Source organism: Arvicanthis niloticus, chromosome 9 (genome assembly GCF_011762505.2).
Source record: "Arvicanthis niloticus isolate mArvNil1 chromosome 9, mArvNil1.pat.X, whole genome shotgun sequence".
NCBI classification, from domain to species: Eukaryota; Metazoa; Chordata; class Mammalia; order Rodentia; family Muridae; genus Arvicanthis; species Arvicanthis niloticus.
In genome coordinates, this window is record NC_047666.1 from 11,280,759 (window position 1) to 11,299,384 (window position 18,626).

The 18,626-nt window shown below is 43.4% G+C and overlaps 1 protein-coding gene, 1 pseudogene and 1 gene segment (V, D, J or C); 2 read left to right on the plus strand and 1 right to left on the minus strand.

The window, feature by feature from the left end:
• LOC117715468 (immunoglobulin kappa constant-like) overlaps nucleotides 1-18,626 on the plus strand; it is a 473,681-nt gene that overhangs the window by 316,909 nt on the left and 138,146 nt on the right.
• LOC117715096 (biorientation of chromosomes in cell division protein 1 pseudogene) lies at nucleotides 955-2,143 on the plus strand (annotated as a pseudogene).
• On the minus strand, nucleotides 10,614-17,604 carry LOC143443445 (uncharacterized). The gene has a single exon (XM_076939893.1). It carries the CDS (start codon nucleotides 16,743-16,745, stop codon nucleotides 14,460-14,462), a length of 2,286 nt encoding a protein of 761 aa, XP_076796008.1. The 5' UTR covers nucleotides 16,746-17,604; the 3' UTR covers nucleotides 10,614-14,459.

Genomic DNA, 18,626 nt, shown 5'->3' on the forward strand with positions numbered 1-18,626 from the left:
ATTTGAAGATTTGTATGTGTACACATGTGTGTGCATGTTTGTGTGCTCACGTCCCACTGAACAGTACCCCAGCTCCAAAAAATGTCTACTTTTTTCTCAGTTCTTTATTTCTTCTACTTACATTTTCAGGACTTGAACTTCTTTATTCATCCTCTTCACCTGTTTGACTGTATTTTTGTTAATTATTTTATGTATTTACATTTCAAATGTTTATCCCCTTCCCTTAGGGGAAAGACTGAAAGAGCTGAAGGAGATTAAAAGCCAATAGGAAGAATAGAATCAACTAACTGTACCAGTCAGAGCTACCAGGAACTAAGCCACCAACCAAAGAGCATACTTGGGCTGGTCTGTGGCCAATGATACATATGTAACAATGGACTGCCTCTCTGGCCTCAGTGGGACAAAATGAACTTGGTCCTGTGGAGGTCTGATGCCCCAGAGAAGAGGGATACTAGAAGAGTTAGGTGGAAATGGTGGGTGGGTGGGTAAGGGAAAATCCAAAAAGATTCTTTAATTGCGTCTACGCTGAATACATATGGACGTTTTCCTTGCTGAGGTTCCTCAGACAGCTCTGCATTACAAGTTTTTATGAGGCATTTGTTCTGGACTTTGATTTTTCTTCTTTTTTTATCTTTAGACTCCCCATGCAGTCCACAGTGCAGGAGCTTACTGTGTAGACGAGACTAGTCTTGAATTCACTGAGGTCCTCCTGCCTCTGCCTTCCAAGTGCTAGGGTCCTATAGTATACTAACAGGCCCAATCTGAAACATGGTATTTTTAAACCAGCTATAAATTGTTACAAGTAAACGCCAGGCTTCACAAGGGTTGTGTACAAATCCAGCATCTTATATTGGAATGGAATTTACATTTGTTTATTTGTTGTTTGAGACTGGACTTCAACATCTTGATCCTCAACAGGATACATTCGGTTTCCATCTGCACCTGAAGCTGACCATGTGCCACAGCTCTCCCACCCAAATCCCACCAGGTAAGACATGGTTTCCCAGGAGTGTTGACACACTTGTCAACACAGGTTAAACCACCACTTCGCCTCTAATTTCTGGCCCAAGAGAAACCTGCCCAGAGCCATCAGGATACAAGAACCAAGGAGCAACCTGGGGCAGAATCCTGTTTTTATCTGCACTTAGAGCTTACCCTGTGCCACAGCTCTCCATACCCGAATTCCTCTCGGAAAGAACTGGTCTCCCAGGAGTACTGACACACAGGCTTGCAGGAGGAACAAGCCACAGTCAGAGACAGCAAGTCCAGACAACACCAGAGATAAACAGATGGCAAAAAGCAAGGGCAAGAACATAAGCAACAGAAACCAACACTACATGGCATCATCAGAACCCAGTTCTCCCACAACAGTAAACCCTGGATACCCCAATAAACCCTAAAAGCATGACTGATTTAAGATCAAATCTCATGATGATGATATAGGACTTTAAGACAGACATAAATAACTCCCTTAAAGAAATACAGGAGGGAGCAGGGAGGGTCATGGTTCCCACTGCATCCCAACCCACCAATTCCCACCTCTGAAGCCTCTAGTTCTATCTTTAGTCAGTGGCTCCCAGAGGAGCAGCAGAGTGCAGGCCCAGTGAGGGCACGGGGTGTGGCCATGGAGGAAGGTGCAGGAGCAGCTGCAGGAGACCAGGACCAGCAGGGGGTGGGGGCTCCAGTGGGGCAGGCTGCCCTGTTAATCCTGCTTGGTTGCCTCCAGGAGATCCACAGCTCAGTGCTCTCATAGTAGAGCAGCTCAATAGCCTTGGCCTTTTGACAGCTTTAGCTGGGACTGCCTGACCGACGTGAACAATAAGCCAGCTTACCAGAATATGAGGCAGAAGATGGATAATTTTGTGTCAACACATCTGGACAAACAGGAATGGAATCCTGCAGTAAACAAGAAGCAGTTGTGAAATGGGCTGAGGCAGAGCGTGGCTCAGTCAGGCATGTTGGAAGCAGGGGTGGACAGGATCATTTCTCAAGTGGTAGAGCCCAAACTAAACCACATCTTCAGGCCACAGGTAGAGCAAACAATCCACAAGTTCCTGGCTGCCCAAAAAAAGAAGCTCTCCCAGCTCCCCCTCCAGAACCTGAAAGCCAGGATCCTCCAGTGCCATCCCAAGATGCTTCCTAGAATATGCAAATACCTTCGGAAAGCTCTACCTATGTAATGAAGAAATGAGTTCCTGTTTCATATGAATATAACTTTAGTCAACTATGTCATTACTAATGTCAGGATTTTGGCCTTGACTGTGGTGGTATCCACATTGGATGCAGAGCAAGTTTGGTGGTGTGGGACAGTTACCCCTACTTGCACATGGACTGTATTACCTTTGACCAGCTTGTCGAAGGGTAGCCCAGTAGACACTACATATGTTTAAGCACTACAGTGACACGGGTTGTCAAAAAGCCAGAGAGAGAGAGAGAGAGAGAGAGAGAGAGAGAGAGAGAGAGAGAGAGAGAGAGAGAGAGAGTAGTTTATTGAATTAAATGACCTTAATAGTGGTCAAACCAGGGACATAGTTCAGAACTGAGTCTGAATCAATAAAAGCAAACAATAATCACAGCAGACTTTTTATAGGAAAAAAACATGTTCATAAGTTTAAAAGGCAAGAAGAGGAGGAATGTTACATTTTGGCTTCTTAGACAAAGTATTATAGGCTAACCTTTAAGCTGGTTGGTTCTGAGAAAAAATCAAGGTTGGATAAGTGATGAACAGAAGAATTTCAGAACACTAAGACATCAGAGCATTATTGATTCAACCATAATTTCTTGGCTTGTCAATAACATACTTCAGTGGCAGCTGTTGATAGTTACTTCTGGGAAGTGGAGTCTGAGAACACTGAATGTATTCCATCTTATGAGCAAAACAGAGACTGAATACAAAATGGCTAGTTATGTGAAAAGGAGCAGGCCTCAACACAATCCACAGAATCATAGAGGGTGGGTATAGAGTACAGGACTAGGGGGCAGAGTGACAGATAAATCTCTGTCACCATTGCTGCAAAATTTTTTGACAAGGGGAACTGAATGACTGGCTTTTGAAACCAGGGAGAAATCTGTGTTTGATTCCAGGGTCGGCATTTACTGGGCCAGCAAATTTTCTATGTAGAAGCTTTACATAGAATTATAAGTTACTAAATGCTCATTCAGCCTAAGTTGGGAATATGCAACTAGATATTGCTCAGTGCTTACAATTCTTAATATGATTTTGTAAATTCAGAAAATGACAAAATGAAAGAGTTAACATTTCATCTGAGACAGAAATGACAACAGCCTTTGTTGGGCCTTGGGCAAGGTAACTCCATTTAACCTGTTACCTTCAGTCACGTAGGACAGGTAAAGGGTGTGACTAACAAGTCTCCACCTCCAGAGATTTAAATATTAATGAATTATCAAAAGGCCAGGGGCATAGCTAATTAAGTTATTCCCTCCTCTTTCTCCCTTCCCTATAAGATTGGTCTCCCCTGGCTTTTGGCAGGAAAGCATATACCACTTGCATCCATTCACCATGCCATGAACAATAAAAGCTTTGGAAAACCAGACTCCACGTGTCCATGGTCTCTCCGCCTGATTCCCAGCTTTTGGAACCCTGGAACCTTGCCAATGCCGCCGCTGGCCCGACCACCTACAGCTGCGTGCATGTGGGATCCTCCGCTGGCAGCATGGGAAGCCCGCCCGGGACCCTGATGTCAGACTGCCCTGAGACTCTGCCACCGGATTCCCTCCCCCCACCCACGAGATTTCTTCCCCACAAGCCTTCACATGATTTTCTTTGTTGTGTGTCAAGTACAACATTCATTAAATAATATTCACTAAAATACATGAACTCTTTGTGACCTCTGTCATATAGACTCTCTTTGGACTATGCATAAAACTTATTATGCTTAGCCAATTTCTACCATGTTAGCTTCAGTCTCATGTCTGCTTCTACACTCAATTCCTTTGTCCTCCTTTGTAAAGCCCAACCCATACTTTCCCCATACTCAGTGCACTTCAGGATTTCTGGGCACATCAAAGAGCTCCTCTCTGAGCTGTTTATGGCCAAATTTCTTGTCTCAGGGCTGGGATCACGTACCTACATTGCAATGGTCAACCTTGTTTGCACATCTGTGTTGCATTCCACACAGCAACATCCCTGTCCCATAAAACTTCCATTTTATCAACTTATCCATCTTTCTGTCAGAGTGTACTGAGTCTCCACTCATGATGAGGGGGCCATTCTGATGCACTAAAGCAAAAGTGCCAATGTTAAAGAATAGAAAGTTATAAGTCAATTAGAAAAGAGGATAAAGTAGATATGAATAAACATATATATTAACAGGACTATATACAAAAATAGATGAGATGGGGAGTTTGGATTGAGGCAGAAGAAATGGTCATTTGTATAACACAAGCCGTGTGTCCTGAAGGGCTGAAAACTCAAGATCCTCCCACCTCAGCTACTCACATCTTTGGATTACTAGAATACATCATCATGCCTGGCAGAAGTGCAGCTCTTGACACTGCATACAAGACAAGTCAAGAGCTCCAAGAGCAATAAGAGCAGTTCATAAAAGCAGTAAAATAATATCAGAAATATTTGTCTCCCACCAATAATAACCAGTATTAATGTAGTAACTATGAGATTCAGGGATATTTTAAAATGTATGGCCCTTTGCATGAATAGTATACATTGCAGAATATAGAAATATTTTTATTCTGGGCATAAATGAGAAATATCACATAATATTCCACATTATAACAAGACAATGTTCTAATTTTGAATACAAAAATCAACTAAAAGTGAGCATACCTCAGAAAGGAAGGTAAAATGTGAAGGATGACTTGCAAATTTCATGTGATGTATATTTGGCTTGCCCTGTTTATCTCGTCTTTGAACTGTAGCTGGTTCAGTACAATGAATGTGTACAATAAAACAAAAGGATCCATCTCTACATGGCAGAGACCTGGAAACAGAAACAGTGAGCGTAAGCTGAGGAGGGAATTGTCCATCTTTCCTTTGTCCTCACTCTTTCCTCACTTCTTTCTTTCTTTCTCATTCTTTCTCCTTTCCTCTTCGTCCCTTTCTGGTTTCCTTTCTCTTCTTCCTTTCTGCCTTCCCCTCCCTCCTTTCTTCCTACTGTCGCCATTTCAGTTCTTCTTATTGTTCCTTCTTTTTATAAGGCTTCTTATAAATTTTTTATTTTCTTATTTAATTAAAATACTACTATGTCTCTTCCCACCTTAAAATATAGCTAGGAAATCCAACCTTCTACCTAGTTAAATCTAGAAAGAACAGCAGTCTTAAAATATGAAGAAATACTCACTTCTCTGTCTATATTCACATACATGTCTAACTATTCATCTATCTATCTTACACTTGCTCTGGGGAAGAATCTACAGTTTTGTTAATTAGTTTTTTGTCACCATGACAAAATACAAAATTTCTGTCTTTTAATAATCTTAGATGTTTTGAAGAACTGTACAAAAGATGCATCTCTGCACATCTCCATTACATGCTTCTTTTCTTCATTTTGGAACTCAATGATACCCTGCAGAATTATTTCTGTTCAATAAAAACAACTTCCTCTCACTGGCTTTACTTAAAGGTAATGGACTGACAGGGTGGCTCTGTGAGCAAAGTGCTTATCACATAGGTGTGAGGACCTGGCTCACTCCCAGGTAGCCATATAAAGCCAGACATAGCAGCAGCATAGACTGTATTTGGAGTGATGCTATGCCAAGATGAGATTCAGAAGGAAACAGAATCCCCACAAAAAATCTGGCCAAGGAAGTATTTCATGAGTAGTGATGAACAACAACAGACCTTGTTTCATATCTACACCAAAACTTGTCTGCTGATCTCTACACTCATACCATGGCAAGAGAGGTTGCCTTCAAACATGAACAAATAGACAAACATACAAAGACACATCACACACACACACAAACACACACACACATCTAAAACACGGATCTTATACATAAGGTAGTATGACAAGAATTAACCTACTTTTCTTCACTGAATCATTTTTCTCTATTCCCTCTCAGATACTGCTCTCACTGGGTGTGTACAATTTTGAGGGATCAAGTTGTTCTTAAAATAACTAACATTCTTTACATAGTGCATCCACAATGTACTCCCCCAGCTCACAACTCAAAAGACTAGAGGGCAAATATTGAATAGAGTAGATTGTAAGGAAAAGCAGGGTGGTGGTAGTGTGCACCTTTAAACCTAGCACTCAGAAGGCAGAGAGAGGAGGATCTGGTCTACAGAATGAGCTTCAGGACAACCAAGAATAGAAAAATTCTGACTCCAAAAAACATATTTAGAAGGGTCCTTTAAGACACATGTGATGGTCTAGTAAATTTTCTGCTGACACCAACTCAATGTGGGTGAAACAGGACCACGTTCCACTTTAACAGCAGTACACACTCTGCTGAGCAGATTTGCATATGGACTCATTATATAACAGCCCAGGCTCCTTTAAGGGCAGCTGTCAGGAGCCTAAGAAGCATCCTCTCTTCCAGCTCTCAGAGATGGAGACAGACACACTATTCCTATGGGTGCTGCTGCTCTGGGTTCCTGGTGAGGATGCAGAGAAGTGTTGGGAGCAACCCTGTGGCCGTCATGACTTTCCATGCCTCTGGGCTCTTGATCACTCTAATTGGGGCATTTGTAATTGGTTTTAAGTTTCCCCATTCCCTTTGATTCCCTGGTTTCTCATAGTGATGTCCACAGTAGTCTTGAAATTTTTAAAGGAAAAGGTCCTCTGCTGGGAAGGTTTTTATACATATATAACAGTACTCTGTGTGTTTGTCGTTCCAGGCTCCATTGGTGACGTTGTGCTGACCCAGTCTCCAGCATCTTCGGCTGTGTCTCTAGGGCAGAGGGTCACCATCTCCTGCAGAGCCAGCGAAAGTGTCTATAATGGTATGCACTGGTACCAACAGAAACCAGGACAGCCACTCAAACTCCTCATCTATTATGCATCCAACCTAGAATATGGGATTCCTGCCAGGTTCAGTGGCAGTGGGTATGGGACAGACTTCACCCTCACAATCAATCCTGTGGAGGCCGATGATGTTGCAGACTATTACTGTCAGCAAGGTAATAAGCTTCCTCCCACAGTGCTCCAGGCCTGAACAAAAACCTCCTGGGGTTGCAGCTCTGAGGCTCAGTCTCTCAGTTCTCTCTTACTCTATGGCATCTCAACACACAGCTCTAAGCATGTTTGGCAAAATATCTCAAATAATGAAACAAATTCTATAAACAGATATGTATGTGTGTCCCATCCCTCATGCTTTATAATTTATTTCCCAACAAAATATATAATTGTTTTAATTCTTATTTATCATCTAAATTTTTATTAACACATATTAATCTTTGGGTGACTTTCCCTTCTCCCCTAACTCCCTGACCACATTTCTGCCTATTTTCTCCCACTCAGCATCCTCCTTTACCTTTCCAGTCACTGAGGATTTATTGTCTCTCATTTTTGATTCTGAAAATAGAAAAAGAGAATTAATACAAACTATGTCACTAAAAAATAGTGTTAATCGAAGACATTTATTGGTGTGTGTGTGTGTGTGTATGTGTGTGTGTGTGTGTGTGTGTGTGTTTCTGTCTGTGTTTGTCTGTTTGTATGTAAGTATCAAAGCACAACCTACAGAAGTTAGTTCGTTCTTTGCACCATGTTCAGACTGGAATTCAAACTCAGGTCATAAGGCTTCTGTGAACATACTTCCTGGAACAGGGTGAGCAACCGTGCCAACCTGAATTACTATTTCTTACTCTTGAATCATTTATTTTCATTTTAAATTGTGTACCTAGGGAGAAGAGTACAAGTGTGAGTGCTCATAGCAGTCAGAAGACAGCACCAGATCCCAGGGAACTGAAGATACAGGAGACTTCGAGCTAGTTGATGTGGGTGCTGGAAACCAAACTGGGGGGGGGGGGGTTGGAAAATCAAGAAGAGCTCTGAACTGCTAATGTACTCATTCACCTCTGATCTACCATTTATCAAGGTACTCCTGTAGAATTAGTAACCCCTCTTCCCTAGAACAGTGGAAGACTTGATGAGAACATAGTTATCCATCATCTAAGTTAAATAGTTCATTGAGTAGCTAAGCTGTAACATTGAAGCTGCCTTGTGGACCCAAAGATTTTTGAGATGACAGACCCATAGGATATCTACTGAGGAAAGCTGCTAATGGGGGTGGAACCAACCTGGAAAAAGAAGTTTGTTGCAGTCAACAAAGATGAAAAAGACCACTTTGACATCAGACATGGAGATGCAGAGGTTGGAGTTTTCCCAGCTGATATCCTGACTTGCTTGGGGGGTTTCAGTTAAGTGATTAGATGGATCTCAGAAAAGACTTTGAACTTTGAACTTTTGACATTGTTGAGAATGCTATACACAATGGAAATATTGGAAGTTGGACTAAATGTCCATTTTAATTATGATATGGCTAGATACGTGCCCCATAGACTCATGTGTTTGAACAGGCCTATGTGGGCCAGGGAGTAGAATGAAATATGTTTGGTTCAGAGAGTGTCACTGTTAGGAGGTGTGGCCTTTTTGGAGTAGGTGAGTCACTTATGGGAATAGGCCATCATCCTGCTGCCTGGAAGTCAATCTTCCACTAGAAGCCTTCAGATGAAGATGTAAAACTCTCAGCTCTGCCTGCATCAAGCCTACCTAAAGGCTGCCAAGTTACCACCTTGATGATAATGGACTGATTATCTGAACTTGTAAGCTAGCCCCAATTAAATGTTCTTTTTTATAAGGAAAAGAAAGGAAGGAAGGAAGGAAGGAAGGAGAGAGAGAGAGAGAGAGAGAGAGAGAGAGAGAGAGAGAGAGAGAGAGAGAGGAAGAGGTTCACACAGCAACTGACAAATGGAAGACATTTGCTCAGGTCATCAAGCATGATTCCAAGAGCTCTCCCCATCGTTTGACTCCACCACTACCATCCCTACACAGCCCTATCTGCAGTCCACCTGCTGACAAAAGCCACTCTGCATGTTGCAGCATGCACTGGTCATGGACTTTTTATTATGAGTTTCTGATGCTTCTCTCAGCCTGTACACTACCTACATCTAGTGGCAGGAACATGCCATGAACATACAGAGAATTGGCCTAACCTTTCAAATGCTATACTGCATATCATAAAACTACTTACCAGCATTTCCTTATTCACAAAATAAAAGACTGTTGCTTGGCATTGATCTTTTAGTGTTATATTAAATACAATTCATCTGTATTATGAATTTGGAGGTACTCCTTTAAGCTTTGCAAATAAAACAAATTCCTTGGCAGGAAATTGAGGCTTGCAGAATTAGGGAGTTGTCCTAATGTCACACACAATACAGAAGATGTACAACCAAGAATCTATTCCAGTGCCTGAATTATGGTTTCATTAATGACCCCCACTCACCTACACCTAGTAAGACATGCTGGTCAGAGAAGGCTACTGACACCCTATCCATCCTTAGGCTTCTGGGTGCCAATAAGGACATTAGCATGTAAGTGCCACACGGATGAGTCCATTCAGCTCTAAAACAGCATCAAAGTGTTAAAGAACACACAAGCCTACAGTATGCACTTGACTAGCCAAAATCAGTTTCTAAGAGATCATTGTTTGTGGCCATTGGTTGGCTAGTCTGCTCTCCAGACCACACAACAGCTTGGCTAGCTTATTAACTCTATTGCTGGAACACTTGCTAAAGACTTACATCCTGATCCATAGATGGCAGGCCAAGAGAGAGACATGGGGCCTGGCAGTGAAACTTCAAAGTCCACCTTAAGTGTGTCACTCACACATCTCTTCCAACAAGGCCACACTTCCTCCAACACCTCCTAGTCCTTCCTAACAGGCAACCAAATGCAGAACAAGACACTCAAATATATGATGGTGTGTTCTCATCCAAACCACCACAAATGCCTTCATGTTCTCCATGAAATTATTATGATGGCTAAAGAAACTCCATTTTATGTTAGGTATCCATCTTGGTAACCACTAGCTGATTTTCTCTGACCCCAGTGCCTGGAAGATAACATCCTGTAACCCTGACTTAGTGACCCTCACCCAGAAATGCACAGCCATGACCATCTACTTGTTAAGATACAACTAACTGCATTGTGGCTTCTTTAACCTCCATACTATCAAGGGCTATTTTGAAGTTGCCTTAGATTGGCAGAACATAACAACTCCTGACTTGATTGTGCAGATACTCAAAGTTGTCTTGTGGTTTTTCAGTTTTAAAAGTCCTTCCCTCATCCTCCTTCACACAGAAATATCAATTTTGGCTCAAAGATTCTTATCCTGCTAACAGTAATCAATAAATCTTTTACATAAAACTTCATTGACTCTCTATCCTTTTCCCAGGGGTCAGGAACCCTATAACATTATTACTTAGAATATTTTCCAACTCTCCACTGAGCAGCCCTCATGCAATACCCCAAGATACAAATTGTCTTAATAATTCATGATTAGAAGACCACCAGTAAACCTGGAAACTGGAAATCCTCCCAAATAAATTTGTAACTTGATATATTATGTTCAATGAATTTGCCTCCAGAGATCAATTTAATATTCAATCACAATTCTTTTTGTCTCTTCTTTTTTGAAGATTTAAGAGAAAGATCAGTTAAGATACTAATTTGTAAGCAAGTGTGGCCTCAAATTTGCATGTATAGCCATATATGGGGGTTTTATTTTTACTGGGTGGTTGGTTGGTTGGATGGTTGGTTGGTTGGTTGGTTGGTTGGTTGGTTGGTTTTCAGAAAAGAGTCTCACCACTTGCCCAGGCTGACCACATAATTAACAATGTTCCTGTCTGTGCCTTAGTGTCCAGGGTAGCTGAAAGTCTAAGCATAAACTGTAGCACACAGCTAATGTGCAGCCTTTGAGGCCAGCTTCATTTCCCCAGCACAGCACACTAAGAAATTCACCAATGTCATTTTAGCTGTTGGTAGTAGACTGTTTGATGTTAGTGTTATTAGATTGTTGGAGAATCCCAAGCTTTCTTTTTTAATCACTAGTTCAAGGACATGTGGCTGTTTCAAGTTTGGGTCTGTTAGAAATAATGTTGTGCAAAATAGTGGCACATGCCTGTAATCCCTGCATTACTGGGGACAGAGATAGTCTACATAGTGATCCCTGGGCCAGTTACTGCTACACAGCAAGACCATGTCTCAGTAATAATGAATGTTTACACAAATAAGTACAGGTTTTGTATAAAAATGGTGTTTCCTTTTTCATGGTTAAAGAGCTAGTAGAAAACTGCAGGGTCATAAATTATGCTTAGCTTTAAAAGACACTGGCAAAGTAGTTTACCAATACACTGCACAATTTAACACATCGTTTGTGTAAATAGGGCCCTGTTGATCTAGTCTATATATTTGGTATTATCTAAATACATATCCAGAGATATGTTCAATTTTGGCATGTTATTGTTAAGGCATTTGTTTTCTGACTACTTACTATGAGGATTCTTTGAATATGTGGCATACTTCTTTGTGTGTGTGTGTGTTCTTTATATCTTTTTAAATTTATTTTTTATTGGATATTTTATTTACATTTCAGATGCCATCCCCTTTCCCCATTTCCCCTCCCTAGAAAACCTCTATCCCTTATCCCCTTCTCCTTTTTGCTTTTATACAATTTTTTAAATGTTAACCAAAGGATTTATAAATTTGGTAATGCTCCATATCAATCAGAAGTGTAACCTAATACCCAACCTAGATATATCAACTATCTTTGACTGGCAGAGACATGTGAACATCTGCCTCCAAGTCTGGCCCCCCTCTCTCTTTCTCTCTCATCACCTATCTCCTCCTCTCCTTCTCCTCCTCTCCGTATTCCTTCCACCTTCTCTCCTCCTACATATCACCCTTCCTGGTAAAATAAAACTTTTCTCTCAAAATACAGTTAGAGCATAACTATACCAATTTATATCAGTAAGGTGCAAGATAGACCTAATACCCAGTCCATCATATTGTTGACTAAGCAGAACCTCTGTAATCTTTCTTAAATAAGAGACTTAATTCTGAACCTGGCTTTTTTTTCTTGGCTTTAGAATGAATGTCAGCTGAAAACCATCCTCTCAAATCTTTTCTCTCAAAGTAAATAGCAATGATTGCCTATGAGACTATAAGTTTTCAACCCCATCAGAAATCCAGAATGACTGAGTTAACTGAAATTATGGGAAGAACAAACCATAGCTTCTAAAACATAGTGTGACATACTGTGGGGGAAAAAAAGGCTTGGGGATCCCGCGGTTCTTCCTGCCATGCTGTGGGTAGTCGGCTGGGAACGCTCTGGGTTTCTCCAGCTGGAAGTTGGGCCCGGCTGTTCATTAACTAAAAGTCTCTCCCTGGCTCCTCACGGTTCCTCATAGCGGTGCAGCCCCAACACACGAGGAAGCCCTTGGGTTTCCAAAACTGGTTTGTTCACATGGCGAATTGTGGACAGATCTGGATGCATACCCCTCAAACCCAGGATCGACCTGAGTTAAAAGGGGAGGGGAGAAGGGGGAGGGGCTGGGGAGGAATGTTTAATCGGCTCCACCTCTGGCCTTCAGGTATGTAAATCTCTCTAGGGCCTGTTCACGCCCCCCACCTGTGTACATGACTGAAGGGTGGAGGTGAAATGGAGATTAGACCTTGTGTTAGGCCCAACATCCCACACTTTTTTCTTTCATAAAAGGAGGGGCAACTCTGTGTTAATGAGAGATGTGGACCACGTGGAAGTGGGCCTAGGAACAGGGCTAAACAGCCTACCGTCCCTAAAAAGGGTCTCCGGGGTTTAAAGCCCATTCAACCAGGCTATGTCCAAACCATCTCTTCACGGCCCAACATCTCACTGGTTTTTTTGTGAAAATTTTGGATGAGGTGGTCAAAATAAAACACTATGTAGGCCAGAGGGTGTAGCATAACCAAGTCAAGGGTAATGGGAATTGAGGGTAGGGTTTGGAAGGCAGGGAATCATTGAAACAATTAAATACAGATTGTACAGTTTGAGGGTAATGACATCTGATTAATCTAAATAGACATTATGTTTTCCTCACTAACATGTAACTTTAGCTATGTGACTTTGGCAAAAGAGTTTATTTGTAGCTGGAAGGTCTGGATCTGTCTTCTGTAGTGAGCATCTCTGGGTTCTGGCGTGCATCTCTGGAGCCTGGTGTGGGTCTCTGGATCTCGGCATGTTCTGGGGTCTTCAGTCAGATGAGATGACTGGAAGAAGGCAGCTTGGCAGGTTCCAGGAGGTGGCGCTGTCTCTGGATCTCAGCGTGTCTCTGGAGTCTGCAGTCAGATGAGGTGGCTGGGAGAAAGCAGCTTGGCATCTCAGGCAGGTTCCAGAGGATGGCTGGACTCTGTTGGATCTGTGGGTATACCTGTAGGATAATCACAGGAGGGAAGCAGCACCTCGGGCAGGGAGATGTCTGTAGGCTGGACATGGGGCATTAAATTGCTTGGGAACAAGCACCTTATGGCCTGTCGTTAAGATCCTGGAAAAGCAAAGGTGTTTGAGGAAATTTAGTCTTAGAAGGTATCTTGGATAGCTGAGGGAGAAAAACAATGTTAATTTTGTATCTGGGATTGGCAGCAACACTTTGCCTGTAAAAGAAATTAGTTGTTAATTAAGACTCAAGATATGGTGATCAGCACGTTGACTTAACTGTGGAAGGAAATTAGATAGCTTTTAAACCTTGAAGAAATTATAAAGGTTGAAAAATAATGTTGGACATCTATCACAAGTATTAGAGAGAAAAGGCAGCATTAAAATAGAAAAAATAACAAAATTTTGGTTGAAAAAACACAAGCATTGTTGTTCTAGGTGTTCCTGTTAGGAAGAAAAGGAAACGTTTAAAATTTTTGTTGAAAAACAGGAACGTTTGTTGCAGGTCCTCCTGTTAGGGAGGAGCAGTAATGGCGGGTTTAGAAGCAGTGGGGAGGGGCCTTGTTCTGCGATGTGGTGTCTGGGTGCTCTGGCAGAGAGGTTCTGTATTCCTCCTTTCTTTTTATTAGAAATTTTAATTGTAGAGAAGGATCAAAAAGCTAACTTGAAGTTTATAGGGAGAGATACCTAGGCTTGATAGGAGAGCTAAGAGTCAGAGAGTGAAAGGCTATAGGAATCTCTCACCTAAGGAAGGAGTCTTAGGAGGGTCACAGCAGGCACTGTGACTTGAAAGACTGCTGTTGTCTGTGAAGGAGCCCTCTCTGTGGAGCTGGGGGATGGGCAAAGTGGAGGCTAGGGGGTCTGCCATCTTGCCCTTGAGCTGGAAAGCACATGGAGAGGGAGAGACAGAGAGAAAGAGGAGGAGTTAAAGTAGAGAAGTTGACCAGGAACACATGGAGAAAGAGTGGGGCCTAGTCTTTTGAACTAGGCAGTAGCTAAAAATTAGAAGAAGCTAACAAGGAACACGTGGAGAAAGAGGGGGGAGACAGAAAGAAGCCTGCCTAGTTTTGTGAACTAGGCTGGGGATTACTCACTGTCCTGGAGTTTCGGGGAGAGGTTTTCTGTGGGCAATAACTGGGGAGAACACTCTTGGAGTTGGCTCTACCACCTGTAGCTGGCTCTACCACCTGTAGGGAACGATATGGGCTCGTGCGTGGATGAGCGGGTCTCCTGCAGAACCTCGGGCGGTAGGTTGGATTCCAATGGACCAGGAGTTGTGTTCTCTTGGGGACTCCATCTTTCATCTGTCTAATCTCACCAGCATTATGGGGAGGTCTACGGCACAAAGCATAGTGGCTCCCTTCTACTGGAACTCCATCTGGGCCAGTCACATTTGTTGCTTTAGGACCCCCTTTTCCTACAACCACATCAAACTCTACAATTTCTCCCTCCCCCACACTGCACAGATACTTGCGTGGATTATTCTTCTTGATGGCAGTCTGGTGTATAAACACATCTTCTTTGGTGTCATTTCGGTTTATAAATCCATATCCATTTCTGACGTTGAACCATTTGACAGTGCCCAGGACTTTGGTGGCGAGAAGTTTCTTCTCCGGGTCCTTGCTGCCCACGGGAGCTGAAGAGGCCAGGGCGGGTCCCGGTCTGCGTCTCTGCCGGGGCTCCCCCGTGAGGGGCGCGGCTGGCACCGGGGCCTGGGGCGTGCCGCTGGCCGCAGAGCTCTTAGGCGCGGAGTCCGAGGCCTGCGGGAGCGTGGTGCCGCAGGTGGTGGCCTCATCCGCCTCGCTCATGCGGCCTCTCCGCTCTCTCCGGGCACCGGTTAGTGCGGTGGCGGTCTCCGCGGGGCCAGCTCTCAGCTGGCGGCTCGGGGGCGGGGGACGCGTGAGCTCGAGGTCTCGCTGGGTCTCCCGGCCCCGAAGATGGCAGGTTGTAGGGCATTCATCTTTCCAATGTCTTGTCTCCCCACATTTGAGGCAGTTTTTTTCTGTCTTTATTGCTGCCACAAATGCCTGAGCTATGGATGCAACCTGATTTGATGGGGTTCCTATTTCTCTGGTTGCTACAACCCACCTATCGTGATGCTCCTCCCAGAGACCCTGGCAAGCTAGTCTAGACTCGGAAGTCATGCCTTCCCAAACAATGGTTTTAAGAAGAAGGTCCCTAGCTGTGGGGTTGGAGATTTTTCTTTCTAAGCTCATTTTAGTTCTGAAGATAAAATCAGATAGAGGTTCTCCAGGCTTCTGATGAAGGGAGAGCAGGGAGTGGGCAGGGTCTTGTGACCCTGAAGGTGGAGTAAGCCTATTCCAGGCTTGAATGGCACAGAGGCGGACCTGGTCATAGTAGCCTGCTGGCTGACTTGCCTGTTGTGCCCCAGTAGAGAAATCTTCCTGGCCAAAGAGTTCTTTAAAACCCCATGGAGTGTCATCTTCCCTTCCCTGGTTTTGCCTGACTTGCTGAAGACACTCATCACAATAATACGCCTCCCATTCTAGAAACATTGGATCAGGAAGGGCAGAACGGCAAATATCTCTCCAATCTTGGGGGGTGTTTAAGTTGGCAATATGGCTCTGTAGGAGGGATTTTGTCCACGGTGCATGAATGCCATCTTCCTTCACTGCCTGCCTGAGTTCTTTTAGGTCGGAGGCTTGGATAGGGTGCCAGTTAGGTGGTTTAGCTATAGTGGGGTGAATATTAACTGGGAATGTTTGAGCAGTTTGGGTTTTATCTATGGATTTTGAAGGACTGCTACTTTTGTGGCTAAGAGGAGGGGGAGGGGACTTATCTCTCTTTGGTTGGGAGGTAAGAGGGAAGGCAGGGGAAAGCTCCTTTGGTATTTTAATGAAGCCTTGCCTTTGGATGGGGGAGGGAGGGACAGGAGGAGCACATGGTTTCATTTCCTCCAAGGCATAAGGGGGAAGGGGTGGGTATATGGATTTTATTTCTCTTATTAGTTGGGTAAGGGCCTCAAGGTCTGAAACCAGGTGACTTTTGGGACCTTGGTTTTTGGGTTCATTTAACTGAGGGGCCCCAGTAGCTGTGTTGTTCTCAGTCTGTCCTATTTTTGATGGTCTTATACATTGCCGAATTGCAGCTAAGATCGGCAAAAACTCACAAGGGGGTTTTTTATCTCTGTTTTTGATAAGGGAAGCTACTTTGCTCCAAGAGTCTGGACTGTAAATATTATCCTCTGCCATGCATGGTGCTATCTGAAGGACTTCCTCCCAAAACAAGGAGGCTTGCTTTTTGCCTATTCTTATCCCATGGGTCTTTAGTAAAGAATATATTTGCCTGGCTTGGGGTGAACATTTACGTGAGGTGGAGTTTCCCATGATAGAAAAGAGGAGAAACGCCTTGTCCAATGGGAACGTTCCCTTGGCCTATTGGCTTTGGGGGATTCCACAATGGTCCAAGAGCGCCAAGCCTTCCCGCAGATTTAAGAACTGGCAGCCGCCCTTATGGCTTTTAAATGGCTGCTGCGTCACCAGATTTCTTTTTGTTTTAGAGAGAGTCTAGATAGAGTCTTTGCCAACGCCCGTTGTGGGCTGTCGGGATTTAAGCAGAGGCCAGGGAAGCCTTGAACCAGCACCAGAGAGTGGCCCTGGCCAGGAGGTAGCAAAAGCTCCCTTGGCTTACTTAAATCCTCGCGATGGCTTCCAACTGAAACACAGGAGGAAAAAACAGAGTTCGGGGCTTACCCTTCCCGCGGTATTGGTAGCTGCTTGGTTGTGTGGCTTCTAAGGCTCCACATTTGAGGCACCAGATGTGGGGAAAAAAAAGGCTTGGGGATCCCGCGGTTCTTCCTGCCATGCTGTGGGTAGTCGGCTGGGAACGCTCTGGGTTTCTCCAGCTGGAAGTTGGGCCCGGCTGTTCATTAACTAAAAGTCTCTCCCTGGCTCCTCACGGTTCCTCATAGCGGCGCAGCCCCAACACACGAGGAAGCCCTTGGGTTTCCAAAACTGGTTTGTTCACATGGCGAATTGTGGACAGATCTGGATGCATACCCCTCAAACCCAGGATCGACCTGAGTTAAAAGGGGAGGGGAGAAGGGGGAGGGGCTGGGGAGGAATGTTTAATCGGCTCCACCTCTGGCCTTCAGGTATGTAAATCTCTCTAGGGCCTGTTCACGCCCTCCACCTGTGTACATGACTGAAGGGTGGAGGTGAAATGGAGATTAGACCTTGTGTTAGGCCCAACAACATACTTCTTATGAATGCTTTCTCACAGGGTGTGACTTGTCTTTTCTTTTTCTCAACTGTCTCTTTGAGAAGTTTAGTTGTTTGTTTTTTTAGTCCAATTATCTTTCTTTCCTTTTCTTTTATACAGCTTGCAGATCCTAGTTTACTGATCTTAATAGTTGTGATTATTTCATATTTGGTTTCTATTCTAGTTTTCTTTCTGTTGCTGAGATAAAACACTGACCAAAAGTAACTTAGCAGAAAGTGAGGTAGAAACTATGAAGAAACACTGCTTACAGACTTTCTCTGGGCTCACATTCAGTGACCTTTCTTCTACAACCCAGACTCATATGCTTAGGTTTGGCAATGCCTAGAGTGGGCTGAGCCCTCTTGTATCAAGTAGAAATTGAGAAAATGCCCCCACAGACAAGTTCACAGGCCAGTCTGATGAATACAGTTCCTCAATAAAGGTGCCCTCTTACTAGGAGTGTCAAATTGACAGCTGATACATTGTTAATTTTAACAATAATTTCTTTTTTATTATAATTGAACAATTCTTTTCTTAAGGTATATTTATTTACTTTATATGAGTACATTGTTTCTCTCTTCAGACATCACAGAAGAGGGCATCAGATCCCACTACAGATGGTTATGAGCTGCCCTATGGTTGCTGGGACCTCTGAAAAAGCAGTAAATGCTCTTAACCACTGAGACATCACTCCAGCCCCCAATAGTAATTATTTCTGACCTACAAACATAAAAGACAGATAATCATTTGCAAACATTGTGTGTTATTGTGACTAATATAACTTAGGTAGGGATTTGAGGGAGACATCTCATTTGGAGCAGCATGTTCTGAGATATCTCTCTCTTTCTCTTTCCCTGTAGGTCTCTATGTTTGCTCCTTCTGCTGAAGAAGGAAGCTACTCTGAAGATGGCTGAAAAGACACTGATCTATGCTTATAAGAGAATATCATTAGCAGCCATGTTGGTCTCACTTGGTTAGAGCAGTACTGTTTGGTTTTGTCCTAGGTC

Excerpts from the sequence above, each read along its gene's own strand:
- LOC143443445 (XM_076939893.1), bottom strand. The coding sequence starts at position 16,745 with ATGGGAAACTCCACCTCACGTAAATGTTCACCCCAAGCCAGGCAAATA.